This window comes from Ailuropoda melanoleuca, chromosome 14 (assembly GCF_002007445.2).
Source record: "Ailuropoda melanoleuca isolate Jingjing chromosome 14, ASM200744v2, whole genome shotgun sequence".
In the NCBI taxonomy this organism is placed as follows: domain Eukaryota; kingdom Metazoa; phylum Chordata; class Mammalia; order Carnivora; family Ursidae; genus Ailuropoda; species Ailuropoda melanoleuca.
In genome coordinates this window covers 44,154,076-44,177,411 of record NC_048231.1, presented here as the reverse complement: position 1 = coordinate 44,177,411, position 23,336 = coordinate 44,154,076, and the positions used below count along the sequence as shown (strand labels likewise).

At 48.6% G+C, this 23,336-nt stretch overlaps 1 protein-coding gene across 1 annotated transcript; it reads left to right on the top strand.

Annotated features, from left to right (window-relative positions):
* Nucleotides 1-9,110: 9,110 nt before the first annotated feature.
* LOC100465414 (coiled-coil domain-containing protein 74B) lies at nucleotides 9,111-22,706 on the top strand. The gene is made up of 8 exons (XM_034642183.1): nucleotides 9,111-9,175; nucleotides 16,863-17,308; nucleotides 18,676-18,717; nucleotides 20,805-20,967; nucleotides 21,796-21,973; nucleotides 22,048-22,127; nucleotides 22,209-22,280; nucleotides 22,434-22,706. The coding sequence occupies exons 1-8, from the start codon at nucleotides 9,111-9,113 to the stop codon at nucleotides 22,570-22,572; spliced, it is 1,185 nt and encodes a 394-aa protein (XP_034498074.1). The 3' UTR covers nucleotides 22,573-22,706.
* Nucleotides 22,707-23,336: the final 630 nt, after the last annotated feature.

The following is a 23,336-nucleotide window of genomic DNA, read 5'->3' as shown; positions in this document are numbered from 1 at the left end:
AAGCTAAATGTAAAAGTGAAACTTTGATAAACACTCCAAAAATAGGTACGCTGAAGCAAATAGTAGGAAGATCTGACCCAACGGTGGACGTCAGAAAGCCCTATTTTTTTTTTCAGAAGTATGACTGACCTAAGGTTTGAAGGAAGAGTATGTCTCACAACACTGAAGAAAGGGGGATGTGTTTTAGGTAGAAGACGCAGCCCAAGGTGACCCAAGAGGGAGTGTGAGGGGCAGAGAGGATGAGAGGAAGCCTGGAACAAACCAAGAGGTAGAGAGGAGCTAGCTTACACAGAACAGTAAAGTCCGTGTCAGCCATTTGGTGTTCATCTTCAGAGCACCAGGAAGCCATTTTTTTAGCTTTAGATGAGGGGATTAATGCCATCAAATATTACTTTGAAGAGATCGCTCTGCCTTCTGACTCTTTCCTGGGGCCTGTTGTTGGCCAGGGTGCGCACAGCATCCATCACGAGAGGTAGAGTGTATGCAGCACTGAGTACCCAAGCCGTGCCAGAGGCAGCGGCAGAAGCAGAAGGAGGTGGTCGCGCTGGCAGAAGGTGAACTGCTTCTGCTTTGCAGGAAGTTTTCTTTCTTTCTCGTGAACGTAAACAGCCTTTTGAGTACTTTTGATAATAACTATTATACTTATTTTTTAAGTCTTCTCCTGGTTGCTCTATTAGCTCTGTGTCCTCATGTGTTCATTCCTTTTATTGCATTTCTACTTTTATGGTGTGTTTCCTCAAATACAGGGTGATTCTCTGTATTCTGTGTTTTTAAGGATCCTTATTTGTGGATGCAGCTTGCTGACAACAACTCTGGGGGAGAAGGCAGTATTCTAACGTTAGAGAAGTTGTACTGGTAGGTTACTGATAAGGGGTTTATTAGCTACCAGGGCACTTACTGACCTCTCCATCCCGAGTCCACAGTGTCTGCTTCATCCTGACAGCAAATGTCACTGTTGTCTGTTGCTCAGCCCAGTCTGAACCTGGCCAAGCTGCTCTAAGAGCAATGCCCCAACAAATCACCCAGTAATTCTCCCTGGAGCCTCTCCTGGCACCTTTTATCCCCCTTGGGAATATACATCTTCCACTTTTGCAGAAGTTCTCTCTTGCACCAATTTTGGGTAAGGTTCCTTCTAGACTTATTACTCTATAAATATGATGCTGTCTGCTTTCCTTCTTTCGTGAATTTCTCAGTTTTTAGTCTGCTGATGGCACTTTCCCACTTGCCAGTGCATTCATAGCTTAGGGAAGTACTGTTAATCCTTGAACAACACTGGTTTGAACTGTGTGGGTCCACTTATATGCAGATTTTTTAAAAAAGATTTAATTTATTTGAGAGAGAGAGAGAGCACAGGTGGGTGGAGGGGTGGAGGGAGAAGCAGACTCCCCGCTGAGCGGGAAGCCCAAGGCGGGGCTTGATCCCGGGATCCTGGAATCACAACCCCGAGCTGAAGGCAGATGCTTAACCAACTGAGCCACCCACGTGGCCCACGGATTTTTTTAAAAAATAAATACAGTACAGTAAATGTATTATCTCTTCCTTATGATTTTATTTTTTTAAGATTTTATTTTTAAGTAAGCTCTGCATCCAACGTGGGGCTCGAACTCACAGCCCCAAGATTGAGTCGCATGCTCTCCTGACTGAGCCAGCCGGGCACCACTTCCTTATGATTTTCTTACTAGCATTTTCGTTATTTACTTTATTGTAAGATACAGTGTATTATATAGGTACATAATATATTGTATATTATAGGTAATATAGATGATATATATATCATACATGTAATTTAAAAACATAGGTTATATATTGTAACACACAAAATATGTGTTTATATGTGACTATTTATATTATCAGTAAGACTTCCCATCAGGAGTAGGATATTAGCAGGGCTCCTGGCTGGCTCAGTTGGAAGAGAATGCGACTCTTGATCTCGGGGCTGTAAGTTTGAGCTCCACATTTGGTGTAGAGATTACTTAAAAATAAAATATTTTGGGGGGCTCCTGGGTGGTTCAGTTGGTTAATCATCCAACTCTTGATCTCTGCTCAGGTCGTGATCTCAGGGTTGTGAGATCGAGCCCCGAGTCTGGCTCTGTGCTGGGTGTGGAGCCTGCTTAAGGTCCTCCCTCCCAGGAGGCCTGGGTGGCTCAGATGGTTAAGCGTCGAGCCCTGCATCAGGCTCCTTGCTGTTTCTCCCTGCTGCTCTCTCTCTCTTCCTCCCTGACAATTAATAAATGAAGTCTTTAAAAAAAAAAGATTATCTCTCTCAGCACCACCTCTTTCTGCCCCCGTGCTTTAATAAAATCACCTTTTTTGTGCCCCCCCCAAAAGAGAGACAGAGATAATAGGATATTTGTAGCTAAGTTTTAGGGGTTAAAGTGGACTTTTGACTGCTCGGGGTGTTGGTATGCCTCCCCAACCCTGTGTTGTTTTTCTGCAGCCATTCCAAGGGATTTTGATTGACAGGAGGAGCTGACACCGTAATAAACACAATTTAAATTTTCCTCCATGATATAGAAAGAAGTCTGGAATGTTGTGAATCTTTTGGCTCACCATTACGATGATCACTTGTAAAGAGTGGCACACTCTGGGGGGGGCCTGGGTGGCACAGGCCGACTCTCGGTTTCAGCTCAAGTCGTGATCTCAGGGTCGTGAGATTGAGCCCCACGTCGGGCTCTGCGCTCAGTGTGGAGTCGGCTTCAGACTCTCTCCCTCTGCCCCTCCCCACTGTGCTCGCTCTCTCTCAAATAAAATACATCTACAAAAAAAAAAAAAACCCAACGAAGTGGCACACCCTGCAGTAGATCGAATGGCACTAAAAAGAGAACGTTCTGCTAAAAATAACACGTCCCACAGGAACTATACTCATGTGCTTTTATAGACGAGGTTTCTTTGCAACATCTCACTGTAATATTTTCCAGGATAAAGCTGTTTCTTCCTTGTCAATACCCTGAGCATGCAGGCTCACAATGAAGAATTTCTGCAGCTGCCTGAGCAGATCTGATGATCTTGGGGGGTGGGGAGCTCATTTACCTGCATTAGCCGCACACACGGGAGTCTTTTGTGTCATCAAGAATGTAACCCAATCTCTCTCTCTTTAAGATTTTATTTATTTATTTGACAGAGGGAGCGAGAGCACACAAGCCGTAGGGAAGAGCAGAGGGAGAGGGAGAAGCAGGCTTCCCGCCGAGCAGGGAGCCCGATTCGGGGCTCAATCCCAGGACCCCAGGATCATGACCTGAGCCGAAGGCAGACGCTTAACCGGCAGAGCCACCCGGGCGCCCCTATAACCCAATCTCTTAAAATGCATGCAGTGTAACAAGTTGACCCTCTTCCCATGTGGCACCTAAAGCATTTTGTCCTGTGTTTTTAGCCTAAATGAATCCCTGCAATCTAAGGGACTATGACTAGGGCAACCATATAATTTATCACCCAGATGAGAACACTTTGAGGATAAAAGTAGCTGCTGTTTGTAACTACCCCCAGAAAACCGGCAGAAACTGGGACTGTTTCAGACAAACCAGGATGTTCGGTCACCCTGAATGAGGCCCAGGCCTTTCCAGCCTCTGACGAGAAGAGTCTGGTGTGCATGTTACATATTCTTTCTCCAACTCCTTTCCACCAGTGTCAGTGGGTAGATGAATGGAGAATGGACATCTGTGTACAAGGCCGAGGCAGGAAACAGGAAAATGTCCTGCCAGTCAGAGGCCTGTGGCCTCTCATGGGGGAATGTTTGTATAACAGGAATTATCTTCTTATTTATATAAGAGAATGTCGCATGGGAAAATCACCACTGTCTTTTCAGCCATATCTCGGGGTTGCGACGTGGAGGTAGCTTCCTTCTCTTTCATTCCTTTGTATTCACGTAAAGTGTTTAAGGTTCTCATGCATTGTCTCATTGCGTCCTTGAAATAAATTCTGCCAGGCAAGTGTTATTGCATTTCCCATTTACTGAGAAACAAGGTGCAAAGAAGTAAGTTTTTAAAAAAATCTCTGGGGCCCCTGGTGGCTCAGTCGGTTAAGCATCTGCCTTCGACTCAAGTCATGATCCCAGGGTCCTGGGATGGAGTCCGGCTGTTGGGCTCCCAGCTCAGAGGGGTGTCTGCTTCTCCCTCTCCCTCTGCCACCCACCCTGCTCGCGCTCTTTCTCTCGCTTTCTTGCAAAAAACCAAAAACAAACCAAAAAAAAGAAAGAAAAAAAGAGACCAAAAAAAACACCCCAAAACAAAAAACATACTCTTTTTTTTTTTTTTAAAGATTTTATTTATTTATTTGACAGACAGCGAGAGAGGGAACACAAGCAGGGGGAGTGGGAGAGGGAGAAGCAGGCTTCCCGCTGAGCAGGGAGCCCGACACAGGGCTCGATCCCAGGACCCTGGGATCATGACCTGAGCTGAAGGCAGACACTTAACGACTGAGCCACCCAGGCGCCCCAAAAAACATACTCTTAAATACAAAGAACGAACTGGTGGTCACCGGAGGGGAGGTGGGTGGGGGATGGGTGAATTAGGTGAAGGGGATTAAGACCACACTTCCCGTGACGAGCGCTGAGTAGTGTATAGAATTGTTGAATCACTATGTTGTACACCTGAAACTAATATAACACTGTATCTTAATTATATTGGAATTATTTTAAAGAACACTTTTAATTAAAAAAAAGTCAAATAGTGCTCTGAGATTATAGGGAAAAAATAGCAGTCCAGCTTCCTACAAATAATCCTTCAACTCTTTAAACTGTTTCTTCTGCTATTTATCTCCATGTTTCTTATTTTATTTTATTTTTTCAAGTAATCTCTACCCCCATCATGGGGCTCGAACTCCTGAGCCTGAGACCAAGAGTCTCATGCTCTGCTAACTGAGCCAGCCAGGCATCCCTAGCTCCATATTTACATAATGTTCTTTCATTTCTACTTCTTCCTTATTTTAAATATTTTTTACTGACTTCTGGTGGAACATAAGATATTATCACTCTTACAAAAATACCCACTCATCTCCCCGTCTCCCCCCGCCACTCTCCCACATGACGCCCCCTCCTCCATGGCATGTCAGAATTTCTGGCGAAATTGATATTTAGTATTGACATCACTAAGATGATGTAAATACTGTTCACTGATGAGCTATGTACTGTAGTACAATTATATTCCTTCTTATACATTTTGTTCTTCTAGGAGTTAGTAATGGGCCCACCTGTTCATTCACTTCAATTTCTATGTACTGTTCCTAAATCTTCCTACACCTTCCCATAGAGTGGAAGAACGCGCCAGTGAGGACAAGCACATCAGACAAACCGCTGACTCCATTGGTTTTCCCGTTGGGCCTCCTGCAGATTTTGATCCTTATGCCCCATCTGGCCAACCTGGTTCCAGGCCTCTCGCACAATGGCCACGCTAGGATTCCCTCCACCACCATGCTTGACCCCTTTCTCTTGCATTGGCTTCCTTGTTTCCCAGATTCTCTTTCTGTTTCTTGGTTTTTGTTTGTTTATCCCCCCCATTTCCTAATTTTGATGCTGCATATCCATCAGCAGCATCCTGAGAAAAAATGGACAAGAAGTAAAATTTTGAAACTTTGCGTGTCTGAAAATGTCTTTATTTTACCCTATCGATTAATCGTTTAGCTGGGTAGAGAATTCTGACCTGGAAATCAATTTCCCTTTGAATTTTGAAGGCTTTGCTCTATTTTCTTCTAGCTTCCAATGTGGCCGTTGATACGTGTTCAATGCCATGCTGATTGCTCATTCTTTGTAGGCAATCTGTCCTTTTCTCTCAGGAAGCTTTTATTATTTTTTTTTAAAGATTTTATTTATTTGACAGAGATAGAGACAGCCAGCGAGAGAGGAAACATAAGCAGGGGGAGTGGGAGAGGAAGAAGCAGGCTCATAGCAGAGGAGCCTGATGTGGGGCTCGATCCCATAACGCCAGGATCACGCCCTGAGCCGAAGGCAGATGCTTAACCGCTGTGCCACCCAGGTGCCCCTATTATTTTTTTTAATTAAAAAAATTTTTTTAAAATATTTATTTATTTGAGAGAGAGAGAGAGCGCATGCACACGCATAAGCAGGAGGGAGGAGCAGAAGGAGAGGGAGAAACAGGCTCCCTGCTGAGCCCCAACATGGGGCTCGATCCTGGGACCCTAAGATCATGACCTGAGCTGGAGGCAGATGCTTAACCGACTGAGCCATCAGGCACCCCTCAGGAAGCTTTATAATCTTGTATCAGAGTACTGTCAGGACCATTAGGTATTCTGCGAACGACAGGAATTTAATATAGAATTAGAAACTTCCATGAGTGTTGGAAGAGCCGAAGGAGCAGAGGTTAAGGGTGCCGTCTCCAAGTTCAAAGGAGCTATGCTAGAGACCTCAGCCTGAAGCACTGCGGTTCTTCAGAATCTCTGAGAAGCTTCTACCGATCATCTCAGAATTCAGTGATGAACAGGGTACTGATCCTGGAAGCCACGTGAATCTCTTGTTTATCCACACACTTGCCTGGGACTGATTCACCTCCAGCTTCCAAATCACATACAGCTTCCTCTCTGGCCTGCTCTACCTCAAAAGCGTACGGGAGGGGCTCCTGCGTGGCTCAGTCAGTTAAGCATCTGACTCTTGGTTTCAGCTCCAATCATGGTCTCAGGGTCCTGAGATTGAACCCTGCATCGGGCTCCAGGCTCAGCATGGAGTCTGCTTCTTCCTCCCCACACTCTCTCTCATAAATAAATGAAATCTTTAAAAAAAAAAAAAAGGGGGGGGGGCTCCTGGGTGGCTCAGTCGTTTAAACATCTGCCTTCGGCTCGGGTTGTGATCCCGGAGTCCCGGAATCCAGTCCTGCGTCGGGCTCCCTGCTCAGTGGGGAGCCTGCTTCTCCCTCTCCCTCTGCCCTTCATCCTGCTTGGGCTCTCTCTTGCTCACTCTCTCTCTGTCTCTCAAAAATAAATAAAATTGTTTAAAAAAAGATTTAAAAAAAAACATATGGGAAAGAAGATTCTGGAAAATACAGTTCCCTGCCTTAAAAATGAATGGTGGTGGTGCTACCAACCAACCCAGCACAATCTACCCTTTTGCCAGCTCAGCATCCAAACAACTCCTTTTCGACATTTTACTTCCAAGTAAAAGTATTCAGAACACCATGTTTTCACATTGTACAAGTCAGCTTTCCTTCCTAGGGCCAAACCCAAAGAAGAACCTAACATTTATCCATCTCTGAACAAATGTTTCTTTATCTTCTGATTCTACTACCCTTTATTTTTAAAAAGATTTATTTATTTATTTCGGGGGGAGGGGCAGAGGGAGAGAGAAACTCAAGCCGACTCCGCACTGAGCATGGAGCCTAACTCAGGGCTTGATCCCACCACCTTGAGATCATGACCTGAACCGAAAACCAAGAGTCAGATGCTCAGCTGACTGTGCCACCCAGGAGCCCCTGATTATGCTATCCTATAACCTACTAATTTTTAAAAGATTTTATTTATTTATTTGAGAGAGAGAGCATGAGTGGGGGGAGGGGCAGAGGGAGAGGGAAAAGCAGACTCCCCTCTGAGCAGGGAGCCCAATGTGGGGCTCGATCCCAGGACCCCGGGATCGACACCGGAGCCAAAGGCAGACACTTAACCAACTGAGCCACCCAGGCGCCCCCTTATAACCTACTATTGAGATATAGAAATAACACATTAATACTATCAGGTAGGGGTGCCAGGGTGGTGCAGTCGTTAAGCGTCTGCCTTCGGCTCAGGGCGTGATCCCAGTGTTCTGGGATCAAGTCCCACATCAGGCTCCTCTGCTGGGAGCCTGCTTCTTCCTCTCCCACTCCCCCTGCTTGTGTTCCCTCTCACTGGCTGTCTCTGTCAAATAAATAAATAAAATCTTTAAAAAAAATACTATCAGATAGCATGAGAATGAGAGAGGAGAAAAAGAAAAATATCAGGTACAAAAGACACAGGGCATCTTTAACCACTACCATGCTTGCTTCTGTGATGGGTCACGTGACATGACTGGTGTTCTTCCACCACCCGTTCTATTTGTCCCTAGCAAGCTCCTCAGCCAGTCATATTTTTGGTGATGGTGGTGGAGGTAATACGGTGGGGTGACCTAGATCTTTATTCTTTTTTTTTTTCTTTAAAGATTTTTATTTATTTATTCGACAGAGATAGAGACAGCCAGTGAGAGAGGGAACACAAGCAGGGGGAGTGGGAGAGGAAGAAGCAGTCCTAGCAGAAGAGCCTGATGTGGGGCTTGATCCCATAACGCCGGGATCATGCCCTGAGCCGAAGGCAGACGCTCAACCGCCGTGCCACCCAGGCGCCCCTAAATCTTTATTCTTGAAGTTTCTGTGCCTTCCATGGTCCTGCCTGTTTTAGGTTGTTACAGTTTTCTCTAACTAAATAAGATTACCAAGAGAATCTCCTGGGTGTCCGGTATTCGTCCTGGCCTCCATTGTCGAGTAGCAAACCAATTTACCCTCGATCATCAAGACCAGTCGTCCCAACCAGCACAGCAACCCTCTTATTTGCCTGACAAAGTCACCAGGTGGCAGTCTTGGCTTCCTGTTCAGCAGGACCAGCGTGTCCCTTCCCATCCCTGGGAACCAAGACCTTGAAACCAGTAGAACCCAAAGTTGTGGGGATGGGAAGCCAAAACTGCACTGTAGGTCAACAATGAAAGGAGCTACTCCCATTTCTACCCCTTGATTCCTGAAATCTTTCGGTATCTTTGCCATGGGGAAATTTCACTCTACATCAGTCCCTGGTTCTGAGCATGTCCTGTGTCTTACGGGACATTCTGCCAGCTCCACAAAGTGATTCCACCCAGCTGGCACCGTAACCACATCTTCAAAAGTCCACCCCACTCCATCAGGGCAAGCTTGAGAGTGATGGGAAACATAGTAAGACCAGAGAATTCCAAGCAGAGGCATTGACAACATCATGCTTTCACGAGCCCCTGGCTACACTTCATTTGCTGTAAAATAAGGTAAAACCAAAAACGAAGATGTAAGATTACAAATATAAATAAGAGAGGCGCTAAGAATAATAATAGGACTGTACTGGATTGGTGATACGAGTTAAATCCTCATCTGTTAGAACAAGGAGCCAGTGAATGTGGCTCATTTTCGATAAATCAAGAAATGGTAGCTAAGCACATCACTGAAAGCTATGGAGATAACAACAAGAAGAAAGAGCCCCCAGATATGTAATGTTTATGTTTGGGGAGTTGTGAATAATGGGAGGGAAAACTAAAGCCTTTCTGTAACAGATGGTTTTTTTTTCAAGACTATTATTTATTTATTTGACAGAGAGAGAGAGAGAGCACAGGCAGGGGCAGGGGCAGAGGGAGAAGCAGGCTCCCTGCTGACCAGAGAGCTGGACGCGGGGCTCCTGGGATCATGACCTGAGCCGAAGGCAGATGCCCAACTAAGCCACCCAGGTGCCCCGATTTTTATTCAAAGTAGGCTCCATGCCCAACATGGAGCCTAATGCAGGGCTTGAACTCACAACCTTGAGATCAAGACATGAGCCAAGATCAAGAGTCAGATGTTTAGCCGACTGAGCCACACAGGTGCCCAATATAGCAGTAGGTTTTAAAAGATCTTCATTATCTCTTAATTTTATTAAAGGAATATATAAATTTAAAAGGAAAAAGGATAAAATGAACTCCATCTGGCTTGCCTGTCTCTTGGGAAAAGTATTCTTGAAGACATCATCCATTCTACTCAATAAATTAATGTTTTGTATCCATACCACCAAAATGCTAAATCCCTCCAATTTGGTCCCAAAGAAATTTGTTTCTGAAGAAGAATGTGCATATTTCCTTTGCCAGAGAAGGAAAACTCTGTTCCATGATGACTTCCTTTTGCCTTAGTTGTTAAAAAACTATAGTGTTAAAACAGTCGACTGTTTGTGTCGCTTCAATAAGAAGTAACTTTTCTCAGGTGCCTGATACTGTCCTTTTTTTTTTTTTTAAGATTTTATTTATTTGAGGAGTGCCTGGGTGGCTCAGTTGTTAAGTGTCTGCCTTCGGCTCAGGTCATGATCCCAGGGTCCTGGGATCGAGTCCCACATCTGGTTTCTTGCTCAGCTGGGAACCTGCTTCTCCCTCTCCCACTCCCCCTGCTTGTGTACCCTCTCTTGCTGTCTCTCTCTCTCTGTCAAATAAATAAATAAAATCTTTTAAAAAATATTTATTTGAGAGAGAGAGAGAGAAAGAGAGAGCAGGAGTGGGGGAGGGGCAGAGGGAGATGGAGAGGGAGAAGCAGACTCCTCACTGAGCCACCCAGGAGCCCCCCATTTCTTTTCTAGCTTCTCTTGAACATGATTTCATTCACTTGTTCCTTAATCACTTTATGGGGTTAAACTTTATCTGTTATTATATTATTTGTCTCTTAATAATATGTAGGAATCAGGGGGCGCCTGGGTAGCGCAGTCGTTAAGCGTCTGCCTTCGGCTCGGGGCGTGATCCCGGCGTTATGGGATCGAGTCCCACATTGGGCTCCTGTGCTGGGAGCCTGCTTCTTCCTCTCCCACTCCCCCTGCTTGTGTTCCCTCTCTCGCTGGCTGTCTCTCTGTCAAATAAATAAAATCTTAAAAAAAATAATATGTAGGAATCAGTGATGTATTCTAGATATTAATTTGTTCTCTGTTACGTATGTTGCAAATATTTTTTCTAAGTCTTTGTCTTTTTAATTTTGAGGCACAGGAAATTTTTATAAAGTCAGAATTATCAGTCTTCTTTGTTATGGTTCCTATGTTTTGTATCTTATTTAAGAAGATCTTCCCTAACTGAAGGTTAAAAACAATTTTAGAGGCCCCTGGGTGGCTCAGTCAGTTAAGCACCTGCCTTCGGCTCAGGTCATGATCCCAAGATCCTGGGATCAAGCCCCACATCGGGCTCCCTGCTCAGTGAAGAGCCTGCTTCTCTCTCTCCCTCTGCCTGCCACTCTGCCTACTTGTGGTCTCTCTCCTTCTGTCAAATAAATAAATAAAATCTTAAAATTTTTTTTTAATATTTTATGCGTTCTGTACTATAAATTTTCCTCTGCAAACTGCTTTAACCTAACATCTCCCAGATTTCATTAAGTTGTATTTTCATTTTCATTTAGTTGAAAATAGTTTTAAAATTTCACTCGAGACTTCTTTTTTGACCAATGTGTTATTTAGAAGTATGCTCTTTAATCTCCAAGTATTTTGGTATTTTCCAGCCATCTTTCTGTTATCAATCCGTAGTTTAATTCCTTTGTGTTCTGAAAGCATACATTGTGTGATTTCTATTCTTTTAAATTTGTTAAGGAGTGTTTCATAGCCCAGAATGTGGTCTGTCTTGGTGAATATTATATATAAGCTCGAGAAGAATGTGTATTCTGCTGTTGTTGGATGAAGTACACTATCGGTGCCCATTAGTTGATTTATGGTGCTGTTGAGTTCAGCTATATCCTTACTATTTTTCTGCCTGCTGGATCCGTCCATTACTGATAGACCAGCATTGAAATCTCCAACCGCAAGATTGGATTCATTGATTTCTCCCTGAAGTTCTATCAGTTTTTGCCTCACATATTTTACCGTCCTCTTGTTAGGGTCATGTGTATTAAAGATCGGTGTTGTTACTGAACCCCAAGTTCAGTTGCCCATTGCTGTAAAGGCCAAAACTCAAGAGAGGAGGGGTTTATTGTTGTTGTTGTTTTTGTTTGTTTCCCAGAGTTTTGATTGGAAAGGAATAGGAGCTTTATTCAGGAGGCTGGCCACCTAGGGAAAAGGGGGACTCGTGTCCAAAGGCCAACTCCAAGTCTTCTGCCTGGGCCAGGGATTTCGAAAGGGATTTTTATCAGTTAAGGGAGTGCAGTGGTCTGTGACATTTCTTGATTCTGTGCAGACTCGATGATGTCAGCTACAGAGTTATCTCAGTGCTCGGAGTTGTGACAGAAGGTCTGGTTCCTTGGTACCCAGGGGTTGTGCAAGGTACTCTGTTCTTTCTGCAATGGAGGGCAAGGTCTGCAGATGTTCAAAGGGAGGTCAGTAAAGTCATTTGTGTGAGCTTAAAAAGGAAAAAAAGTTTTGCTAAAAGACTACTGTGCTGATCAGAAAGCTAAGGGGTCTTCAAACAGCCTTGCTAACCTCTGTGGCCTGGGAATGGCCCCTGTTCTGGTCCCTTACTCCCCAAGGCCAGTGGTCTGCAAATCTCAAAGAAAGTTAAATTAGTTCTGTTACAGACCAAGGGCCTTAAGTCAGCCAGCAACCCGTGTGTTAACCTTAAGACCAGCTGGAGTGCTGTTACAGTGCGTCTTGTTGGAGAAATGACTCCCTTATCATTATGTAATGCTGCTCTGGTGGCATTATCCCTGTAAATTTTCCTTTCTCAGAAGTTGGCTTTCTCTGAAATTATAGCTACTGTAGCTTTCTTTTAATTAGCATTAGCATCATATATCTTTCTCCATCCCTTTTCTTTTCATTTATCTGTGTTTTATATTTAACGTGGGTTTCTTGGCACCTGGCTGGCTCAGTCAGTAGAGCACATGACTTTTGATCTTGGGGTTGTGAGTTCAAGCCTCACTGGGCATAGAGATTACTTTAAAAATAAATAAATGAATGAAGTTGGGTTTCTTGTTAGGCAATATAAAATTATGTCTCTTTTTTTTTAAGAGAGAGAAAGAGTGCGGGGGGAGCAGAGGGAGAGGAAAGGGAAGTATCTTAAGCAGGCTCCACGCCCAGCATGGAGCCCAGTGTGGAGCTCGAATTCACGACTGGATCATGACCTGAGCCAAAATGAAGAGTCAGATGTTTAACCAACTGAGCCACCCAGGCGCCCCTAAGCTTCATTTTTTATTATCTACTCTGGTGGTCTATGTCTCTCAATTGGTGTAGGTATGGCATTAATATTTAATGTGATTGTTAAATAGATGCATTACTATCTACCATATTTGTTACTGTTTTCTGTTCATTGTTCTTTGTTTCTCTTTTCGTCTTCCACTCTTTTCCCATCTTGTCTGCTTTTAACTGAGCCTTTTTTTTTAAGTTTATTTACTTATAAGTAATCCCTACACCCAATATGGAGCTTAAACTCATGACCCCGAGATCAAGAGTTGCAAGCTCTGCTGACTGAGCCAGCTGTGTGCTCCTTTAACTGAGCCTTTTATATTATTCCATCTCTCTCTTCCCTTAGCATATCAATTATACTTTTTATTTAGATTTATTTTAATGGTTGCCTTTGAGTATACATTTACAGTGAATCCAAGTTCTCTTTAGAATAACACCATACCACTTCATGGTAGTGCAAGACTTTAGAATATTTCCAATTTCTCCCTCCCTCACAGATAAGACTGCTGTCATTCATTTCACTTATCAATAAGCTATAATTACCGAATGCATTGTTGCTATGATTAAACAAACTGTTACCTGATAGATTAATTAAGAATATGAAAAAGAAGGGGCACATGGGTGGCGCAGTAGTTAAGCGTCTGCCTTCGGCTCAGGGAGTGATCGCAGGGTCCTGGGATCGAGCCCCACATCAGGCTCCTCCCCTAGGAGCCTGCTTCTTCCTCTCACACTCCCCCTGCTGTGTTCCCCCTCTCACTGGCTGTCTGTCAAATAAATAAATAAAATCTTAAAAAAAAAAAGAAGGGGCACATGGCTGGCTCAGTTGGTGGAACATGCAACTCTTGTTCTTGGGGTCGTGAGTTTGAGTCCCACATTGGGTCTGGAGCCTACTTAAAAAAAATAAAAACAAAAAAGTCTTAAGAATATGAAAAAGAAAATATTTTTTTACTTTCATTTATTCCTTCTCTAATGTTCTTCTTTATGTAGATCTGAGTTTTGGACCTATGTCATTTTTCTCCTTTCTGAAGAATTTCTTTTAACATTTCTTGCCAAGCAGACTCCTGGCAACAAAGTTCCTCAATTTTTGTTTGTTTGAGGAAGTCTTTATTATCGCTCCTCCGCCTTTGAAGGGAAATGTAGCTAGGTACAGTGCACTAGGGTTGTGGCTTTTTTCTTTCCACACGAAACATCTTCCGCTCTCTCACTGCTTGCATGGTTTCTGAGAAGTCCAATGTAATTCTGTCTTGGCTTCTTCATAGATAAGGGTTTGTTTGTTTGTTTCGGTGGTTTTTTCTCCTCTGGTTTCTCTCAAGATTTTCTCCATCTTTAGTTTTCTTCAGTTGGAATATGATATGCCTAGGACTAGATTTTTTTGTGTGTTTATTCTCCCCAGTGTTCCCTTTGCCTCATGGATCTGTGATTTGTTGTCTTTCATTAATTTTTTGAAATTAGCAGTCATTATTGCTTTAAATATTTCTTTTGCACCTTTCCCGTCTTCACCTTCTGGTATTCCCAGTATGCATATGCTACATCTTTTGTAATAGTCACAACATTTGTGGATGTTCTGTTCTTTTTCATTCATTCTTCTATTTACATTTCAATTTTGGAAGTTTCTCTCGACATATCTTCAAGTTAATTGATTCTTTCCTCCATGTTGAAGGCATTCTTCACTTCTGTTACAGAGTTGCTGTTTTTTTAAACAATTTTTGAAAAGAGTTTATTTATTTATTTGAGACAGAGAAATACAGAGAGAGAGAGCATGAGCAGGGGGAGAGGCAAAAGGAGAGGAAGAAGCAGACTCGCAGCTGAGCCAGGAGCCTGATGTGGGGCTTGATCCCAGGACCCTGGGATCATGACCTGAGCCGAAGGCACATGCTTAACCATCTGAGCCACCCAGGTGCCCTGGTTATGTTGTTTTTGATTTCTCACATTTCCTTTTTATTCTTAGGGTTTTCATCTCTCTGCTTACATTACCCATCTATTCTTCCATATTGTCCACTTTTTCCATTACAGCCATTAGTATATTTATCATAGTTGTTTTAAATTCCCAATCTGAATATTCCAACATCTTTGCCAGATCCAAGTCTAGCTCTGATGCTTGCTGTCTCTTCAAACTGTGTTTTTCGTTTTTTAGTATGCCTTGTAATTTTTTTGTTGAAAGTTGCACATGATGCATTGTGTGGAAGAAACTGAGGTAAACAGACCTTTCATGTGAAATTTTATATTTATCTTGCTAGGGTTTGGTCCATGTTTATTGTTTGCTATAGCCATAGGTGTCAGAGGCAAAATATTCCTCTGGTGCCTTCAATTTGTCTTGTTATCTTTGGGTTTTCCTAGGAACTTCTTTTTAAATTAGGTCTGAGGTGGGCAATTCTTTCACTTGTATCCCATTTTTATACAGGAGCCCCACTGATGTGATGGAAAGGTGTGGAGAGAGGGGAAGGCTTGAGGAGGCTAGAGAGGTATTTCTTTTCCTCCAGGTCTGGTTTGGCGTTTGGGGCCATCCTAGCTTCTTTTGAGGGCAAGCCATGTAAAGAAGAACAGAATGCTCTGAGCAATATTTCAGAATGGCTGCTTTACCCTCCTCCTGCTGGGTTCACAAGGGGATTTTTTCCCCCATTCTTCCTCGTGAGAATCTGGTAGCACCCCTCAAGGTTAAATTCACAAAGATGTGAGGGTCCCTTAAGATTGGACCCCCACCTGGGATTTTTTTAAACTTTCAAACTGGTCCACACTGAGCCACATCAGCAATTCATCAATTACAGTTTGGATCTTCCTCCCCTGGTAGTGTTTCCTACAGAGGTTTCTGCTGCAGCGAATTGTGATTCTGTTTCCACCTGCCCGTCTCTCCAACTTTGGGGCAGCAGTTTGTCCTGTGATCTCAGCCCTCTGATGGAGCCAAGAAGAGTTGTTGAATTTTCACCTTGTTCAGCTATTTTCTTTCTTGTGTTCGATGGGAGTGATGATTTCCAATGCCAGACCAGGAAACCAGAAGTTCAGATAGGTTTGTAATTCTAGGATTTCCTTTTTTTTTCCCTCCCAATACTTTATCAATCATTTAAAAAAACTCTCCATGACCAATCACTACAGCCATCTTTTTTTCTGTAGATTTTAATCATATTTATTATAAAGTACTTTCCTATAAATTTTATTATCTAGAATTATTTGCAGATCTATTTCTGTTGACTGAATCTGAATTTTTTTTTGCATTGTTTTCTCTTGACTCAGTCACCTTTGTCTGTTTCTTTGCATGTCCAGTATTTATTAGTTATATCGGACATCATGGATGATGTGACACAGACTCTGGGTTCTGTTATAATTCTTTGAAGAATGTTGAGTTTTGTTCTTCAGGTGGTTGAATTATGGAACATCACCCAAAACTTGTGGAGTTTAATGAGGGCGGATATATTTTGATTTTGCCCTTAGTTCTACGGCAAATCTCATTTCTAGAACATAGCCTTCATTCCCAAGGTGTGGCCCTTTTGGGGTTTAGAAGGAAAACCGAGGCTCCTCTGTCAGACTCCAGACTCAGTCTACCTAGGAACTGGTAGCAAATGAATCGCCTCAGCTTTTGGCCTTCCAGCTCTTTGTCTTTCCCCGGAGTCCCCGGAATTGTGCCCACACGTGGGCAGTTCAGGCCGGCTCCTCACCCGCAGAGGCTCCAACTTCCCAGTGTTGCCCCCTGTGTCCAGCTGCAGTGGCCTTCCCACCCTCTGCCTCTTCAGCCAGTGGGCCCCAGACTTCCTGTTTGAGGTCCGGCTGACTAGAGAGACCCCTCAGGGAAAAGCGGTCTTCTTTCAAGAGCTGCCTTCGCCCAGTTTCTGTCTGCGTGATCTTCTCCAGTGTGCTTTCAGGCATTTGTTTCATATATTTTGCGCACATTTCATAAAGCAGAGGGTTTTGTAATTACTGGAAGTGGAAACTCAACCTTTTTCATTTTTGAATCTACAATCCGTATCATCTATTCAAAAAGTGAATTGTTAAAACAAACAAGCATACAAAATTAGATATTAAAACGTACATAAAGGCAGACGACAATCTCACCTTAATTCAGAGGATGCCTTTTAAGTCAGGGTATTCGAGTTGAGGCGGAACTTGACGCAGGCCTCGCCCCCACAACCAGCCCCGCCCCTCGGTCGGCCCCGCCACGCCCCTCGCACGCCACGCCCCCTCGCTCGCTCCCGTTTCCATGGCGACGCGGCGCCAGGCCTGGGCAGCCCAGCCACCGAGTGGGCGGGCGGCGGCGGCGGCAGCGGCTACATGAGCGCCGGGGTGGCGGCGGCCGGGCGGCGGCCCCCCAGCTCGGGGCTCCCGGGCTCCCGGGACGCATTGCGCCCGCGCCCCCGCCCGCCCGCAGTCCTCCAGCACCCCGGACAGCACGGCGCGCAGGCTGGGCACAGCGAGGCGCAGAAGCGGATCCTGGACCTGGAGAAGAGTCTGCAGTTCCTGCAGCAGCAGCACGCCGAGATGCTGGTCAAGCTCCACGAGGAGATCGAGTACCTCAAGCGGGAGAACAAGGGTGAGTCCGGGCGGCGGGGCCGCGGGTGGGGTGCCCACCGCGGCTGGGGCCCGAGGGAGACGCAGACCTGCCGCCCCCGGGTGGCTCCAGCACGGACACACGCGTGGACTCTAGAACACGGAGGGTTTTAAGGGGGACACAGGGCAGCAAGCCCCACCCCGGGTCCTGCCACGCGGGGCTTGGACTCCCCCCAACACCCGCCCCAAACCGGGGTCGTCTTGGGGGTGGGGGCGCGTCAGGGCCACCCCGCCATCTGGCAGGGCAGCCTGTCGGTGGCATTTTCCATAGTAAGCCCGGCCGCAGTCTAGTCCCTAGGCAAGTCAGGCTCGCCTGTTTTTTGTTTTTTTTTTTTAAGATTTTATTTATTCGACAGAGATAGAGACAGCCAGCGAGAGAGGGAACACAAGCAGGGGGAGTGGGAGAGGAAGAAGCAGGCTCATAGCAGAGGAGCCTGATGTGGGGCTCCATCCCATAACGCTGGGATCACGCCCTGAGCCGAAGGCAGATGCTTAACCGCTGTGCCACCCAGGCGCCCCTGGCCCGCCTGTTTTAAAAAAACTTTTTGTGGAAGTAGAAAGTGCTAGCATAACGGCTCAATGGTTTTCACAAACTAAACGCACCCAAATCAAGGGCCTACATGCCCGGCACCATCCAGATCTCCCGCGCAGACGTGTCTCCTCAGGGCAGGGCCTTCCTAACCTGCCCCGCAGGTGGCTCCTCACCACCACGGGCCAGGCCTGAAGGGGAACCTAAGGTCTTTTACTTGGCTTCCCTCTCTCTTCTCCCTTATGTTTTAGCTAGAGCTCCGCCCCCCACACACCGAGTCCTGCCTCAGTTTCTCCCCACCTTTCTCCTGCTGTCTTTATTTGAAGTGCTAAGTATGAGATCAAGGGGTATCCATCGTGTCAGGACTCCCCACTCTTGACATAAGGAATTTCGCGTCTCACCCCTGTCCCTCCCTGATGCCCAGTCTGGATGTGGCCAGCCCACGTCCTGGGTGTCATTTGATCATCACTCTGACCACGTTTGCACATCCATGGCTAGGGGCTCCTGGAGGGCTGGGTCATCCTGACTCACCTCTTGTTCTCCTAGAGCAGGGGCCCCACCTAGCAGAGGGTGCCCTATAGATGTCATGGGCAGATGGGTGGACTTCTGCCGAGGCTCTCACCTAAAGGCTCTGGCTCAAGAACAGCCGGAGGGATTCCTGGTCCTAGGGCACCCAGGGCAAAGACTTGGCACATGGGCAGGGTCCTGGCTGCCAAGGTCATGTGTGAAGTCAGCTGGAAGGGAGTGCCCAGGGCAAAGCAAGCCTCTTCTTTCAAGTGGCAGCAGCTTCAAAAATGACCGGAGCACGTGTTTGCTTTCAGATCTCCATTACAAGCTAATAATGAATCAGAAGCCAAAGATAGGTAAGATGAGGCCCTCAGGTGCCTGATGGGATGTTACTGGTGCCTGGAGCAGCCCCTGGGTGTCTTGTATCCACACAGCTAGCTGCACTGGCCTGTCCCAGTGGGGAGGGGTCCTGGGGGACGTGGACAGATGCCACTGCCCCCAGCCATGCTCTGAGTGACTGTGCACCCAAGCACAGCAGGTGGGGCTCTCGGGGATCCCGAGGCCTGAGGTCTGTGCAGTAAGGGAAGCAGGCAGAGCAGCTGCCCTCCTAGCCTTGCTGCTCTGATGGATTCTTTTGCTTGGATTGCTGCTATGGCAGGCCCCAGGCTCCCTCTGAAACCTTGGCAAGCACTCCCCAGCCCTGTGCCTCTCGTCCATCACTCCTGGCACGGAAGGCTCTGGGCACAGTCCTTCCCGGAAGCCTCCCTGCCACCTCCCACAGTGACCGAGAGGGCTGGGGGAAGGAAGTGGAAACGCGGAGACTTACAGCCCCTATCCACTGCCCTTCCTCATCCTGACAGTGGCCCATTCACTTTGCGGGTCCCCCACCCCAGCCCAGGGAGACTCAGGCTGTCTAGGGCCTGATCTCCCCACTTACCTTGGGGCCAAGTCTGAGTGGTGCTTGCCTGGAATGCCCCAGTCATGGGGGTGTCCAGGGCTCCTTTCCTAGGAGACACAGAGAATGGGGTGGTAGTGGGCCCTCCTCTGACAGGACAAGAACAGTTCTAGTGAACTTGGCAAGTGGCAGGGCCTGTTTGTGGTCCCAGTCCTGCGGTGCCTGGGGTCCCCAGTGGGACATCAGAAGAGGTCATCCTCCTTCAGGGCTTCTTAGGGCTCAAGCCCCCTGCTTTCTGGATGACCCTTCAAGAAATCACCTCCCCCCCACCTTGGCTCTGCCTCACCAGAGTGGGGGAGGGCCGTGCATGAACACACAGGCCTGCAGGGCCAGGAGGCGGGCACAGGTGGCCAGCCCCTCACCCATGGAGGGGAGGGGGCGCGGAAGTGTCTGGAGACACTAGGAAGGAAGTGGCATTCCTGCCATCTCCAACTGGCCCTGTGCGTTCACCCAGAGGCAGAATTTCCAATTCCAGCTTTCAGTCCATCAAGTCTGTCTCAAATTTGACGTCAGGTGAGCACGCCAGCACCCTCCGTGAACTCAGGGTCAGGGGAGGGGCGCACGCCCCACTGGGGCCCTGGGCCTAATGGCTAGTGCGGGGCGCTGACCAGGTTGCTGAAAACCCCTAGTGGTCTTTTTCTGGACACACCTCAGGGGAGCACCTTTAGCCAGGCTCTGTGGGTGGCTCAAGGGAGCCAAGGAGGGCGACCCCAGGTACCGTGAGCTGACAGGAGCAGGAATGGGCTGGGGCGGGGTGTTACAGGACTTTGGGCTGCCCAGAGGGAGGCTACAAAAGCCCAGTGGGTTTGGCTACAAAGGGAGTGAACACCAACGTGGGGCACAAGGCCCTATGGCAGATGCACCCCGACACAGAGAGAGAGGAGCCTCTGAGCCTCCCTAAGTGGTCTTCCAGGATGGGGTGGCACACAGATGGCCTGGCAGAAGCCCTGCTCATCGTGTCCCCCCAAGCAGGCAGGAAGTAGATGGGACAGCCCTGCCTAGAGTTCTGGGTTTGTGGTGTCCTTTGCAGAGTGAGGCAGCCGATAGCCTCTTCTTCCTGCTCGGCCTTCCTGAGGCTGGGAGTCCTCCCAGGAGCAGCCCTTGGCTTGCCCTTTCTATGCGGGGCCCAGGCAGGCAGTGGGCCTTGTCCTTGGGGAGGAAACCTGTGCGGGTCTGGTCCCAGACCTCTCATTCAGTGTCATTTTGCCCAAAATGGGGTGCTGCTTCGGAGTCCGGGAACAGCTGTGGGGCCATCCCCAGCCCTGGCCTTCCCTGAGTACACGTGGGGCCGGCCCGCTTCATGGAGGCAGCTCCTTCCGCAGTCAGCAGGCATCACCCACAGACCCTCAGAGCCTCATTCGGGTCTCCCAGCAGCCCCCCGATGGGGGTTCTGTTACCATCTTTCCTTTCCAAGGCGGAAACCGAGGCAGGGGGCGGGGGGTGACTTAGGCCCTGGTTCTCGGCACCCACTGACTGCCCTGGCTGCAGCCAACTCTCAAGGCAAGGCCAGGACCCAGCTCAGCTTCTCCAAGAAGCAAGACTCGAAAGCTGACGTTCCCCAGAAGATGGACCTGGAAGAGGAGATCCCAGCTGCTGCCCTGTTTCACAACAGCAAGCCGGACAAAGCCGCAGGGATGCAGGGGCCGGCCAAGTAAGGGCTCACCTGGACCCCGTGGGCCCAGCGCCGCACTTAGTAGGTTCACATTCTGCAACCAGCCAGCTGCTTTGCCTTCCAAATGGGCCAGTCTCCTGGTGAAAGCATTCGCTCCAGGCTTGCCCATCTGGTGAGCACTGCCTTCCCCCTTCCCCTGAGGGCTTGCAGGGTCCCTGTGCTGACCCGAGCCCACGCAAGCGTGCCAACAACAGCCCTGAAACCATTTGCTCACAGAAACAAAACAAAGTAAATTGGCCTTTAAATTAACTCGCTTTTCACCAAGGGAACAGTAAGTTGGGCTCCTGGGCTCCCCCCGGGGAAGTGTGCTTGGCCTCTGCAAGGCACAGAGCCAGCAGGCCAGAGCAAGACTGGGGCTGACACCTGAGCTTCTGGGACTTCCCTGGAAAGCAGCAAGGAACCTGGACTTTGCATCTGAAATGGAGGCCCCGTTGTCCCCTGGGTAGCGCAACCAGCAGGACAGGCTCCCACTTCTCCGCACAGTCCTTAGATGCTCTCTCAACCAGCTCCACAGGCGTGGGGTCAGGACTGAGGGTAGCCACGCAGCTTGAACCCCATCTGACCCTCAGTGCACCTTGAGAGAGGAGGAAGGGATGGGCCCAGGTCACAGCTGGCACCGGAGACCCCCACCTCGTGCCGGTAGCACCCCGGTCGGCAGAAGGGAACCAGGCCCTGAGGAGGCAGTGTGGACACCCCTCATCCCCGCACCGGCCTCACACTGGTGCTGGTGCAGCCCGGAAGAGAGGTGGTGGGGGGTTAGACCAACCCTGGCAGGCTAGCTGTGGGCTGCTGCAGTGACTGTTCCAGACATGAAGAAGTGGAGACCTCCGGTGCAGTGGCCGCCTCGGCGGCAGGCAACCAGCACAGGGGCAAGCAGCCCCCTGCGATGGGCCTGCCCCCGTACCTGCGCAAGCCCACCACGCTTCAGCAGTGTGAGGTGGTCATCCGCCGGCTGTGGAATGCCAACCTCCTGCAGGCCCAAGAGGTGAGGCTCAGGCCACGGGGCCCCCCGCGCCTCTGCGGGCCCCGCCCACTGCCCCTCTGCTCCCTGCCTTCCAGTTGCAGCACCTCAAGGCCCTCCTGGAAGGGAATCAGAGGCCCAAGGCTACCCCCGAGGAGGCTGGGCCCAGCTCTCCCAAGTGAGTGACCCCTCGCGGCCCCCACCCCATCCCAGCAAGGTCTGCTCCGCTGAGGCTCACTGCTGACTCCTCCTTCACCAGGGACCAGGAGGCCCTTCACCCGGGAGCCACGCAGCTCCCTAAGGTCCCCACCAAGGGCGTCCCCAAGAAATGGTGAGTCCCACTGGCGGGGGGAAGGTGGGGTGGCCTCCGAGCCCAGGACGGAAGGGACCAGACAGCTCAGCACTTCGTCTGGGGCTGCACTGCCAGCCACGTCTCGGCGCCTGCCCCCGAGGGTGCCTGCAGTGACCTCCCTCTGCCCAACAGCCTGATTCTGAGCCCGATGCCGGTGGCGGAGCGCTCCATCCTGCCTGCGCTGAAGCAGACCCTGAAGAGCAGCTTCACCGAGCGGCAGAAACGACTGCAGGCGGTGAAGAGCCGGCGGCTGCACCGCTCTGCGCTCTGAGGTGAGCAGCGCCTGCCCGTCTGCGCAGCGGGGTCGGCCGGGCCCGTGACCCCCCGCTGGAGACGCCCACCTCTCCAGACAGCACTTAGGCCAAGCGAAATTCCAGACAAATAAAACTCGTGGCAGATAAAGTACTTGGTCTCAGAACTGGGAAATTTTTTATTTTCTTGCTCAGTATTTTGCTATTCTGCATTTACATGAAAACACGTTATGAAATAAGTATTACCCTACCTGTTAAAGACTGGAAATAAAGCTCGTTTCTCCACTTGTGCATCTCATCCCTCACTGCTGTCGGGTATCACTGCCCTGCTCTGCGCCCCAGCTCTGCTCCCTGCAGAGGGGCCGGGTGGGCGGTCCCGGCGTGCTCTCCCTTCTCGGAACACAGGGCCTCCACACTGACGGGCACAGCTGAGCCGTCCTGCCGAGCCTGCCTTCCACGACGGAGGGCCACGGCCACGGGAGAGCGGTGCTCAGGGCTCTGGGGCCCCACCCTGTGACACTCCAGCCCACGGGGGCCTCATAGCCGCAGCTTCCTACGGCTCACGGGGGCGGTCAGTTTCGTGTCCACCCGCCCCTGGCAGCACCATGCTCCTGGCCCACTGGCCGTTTCCTCAGTGCTCACCTCTGCCTCTTCTCGCTTCGGGCAGCAGGAACTTGGCCAGAAACCTGGGTGAGGTTGACGCACTGACACTCACAAAAGGCTGAACTAAGGTCTGGGTGTCCCTGGCCACCTCTAAGGTGGGGAATCTGGCTCAGCCCTGTCA

Coding starts and splice junctions, on each gene's coding strand:
- LOC100465414 (XM_034642183.1), top strand. CDS start 9,111: ATGGTAGCTAAGCACATCACTGAAAGCTATGGAGATAACAACAAGAAG. Junction 18,718..20,804: donor GAATCAGAAGCCAAAGATAG/GTAAGATGAGGC, acceptor CCCTGGCTGCAG/CCAACTCTCAAGGCAAGGCC. Junction 21,974..22,047: donor ACCTCCTGCAGGCCCAAGAG/GTGAGGCTCAGG, acceptor CCTGCCTTCCAG/TTGCAGCACCTCAAGGCCCT.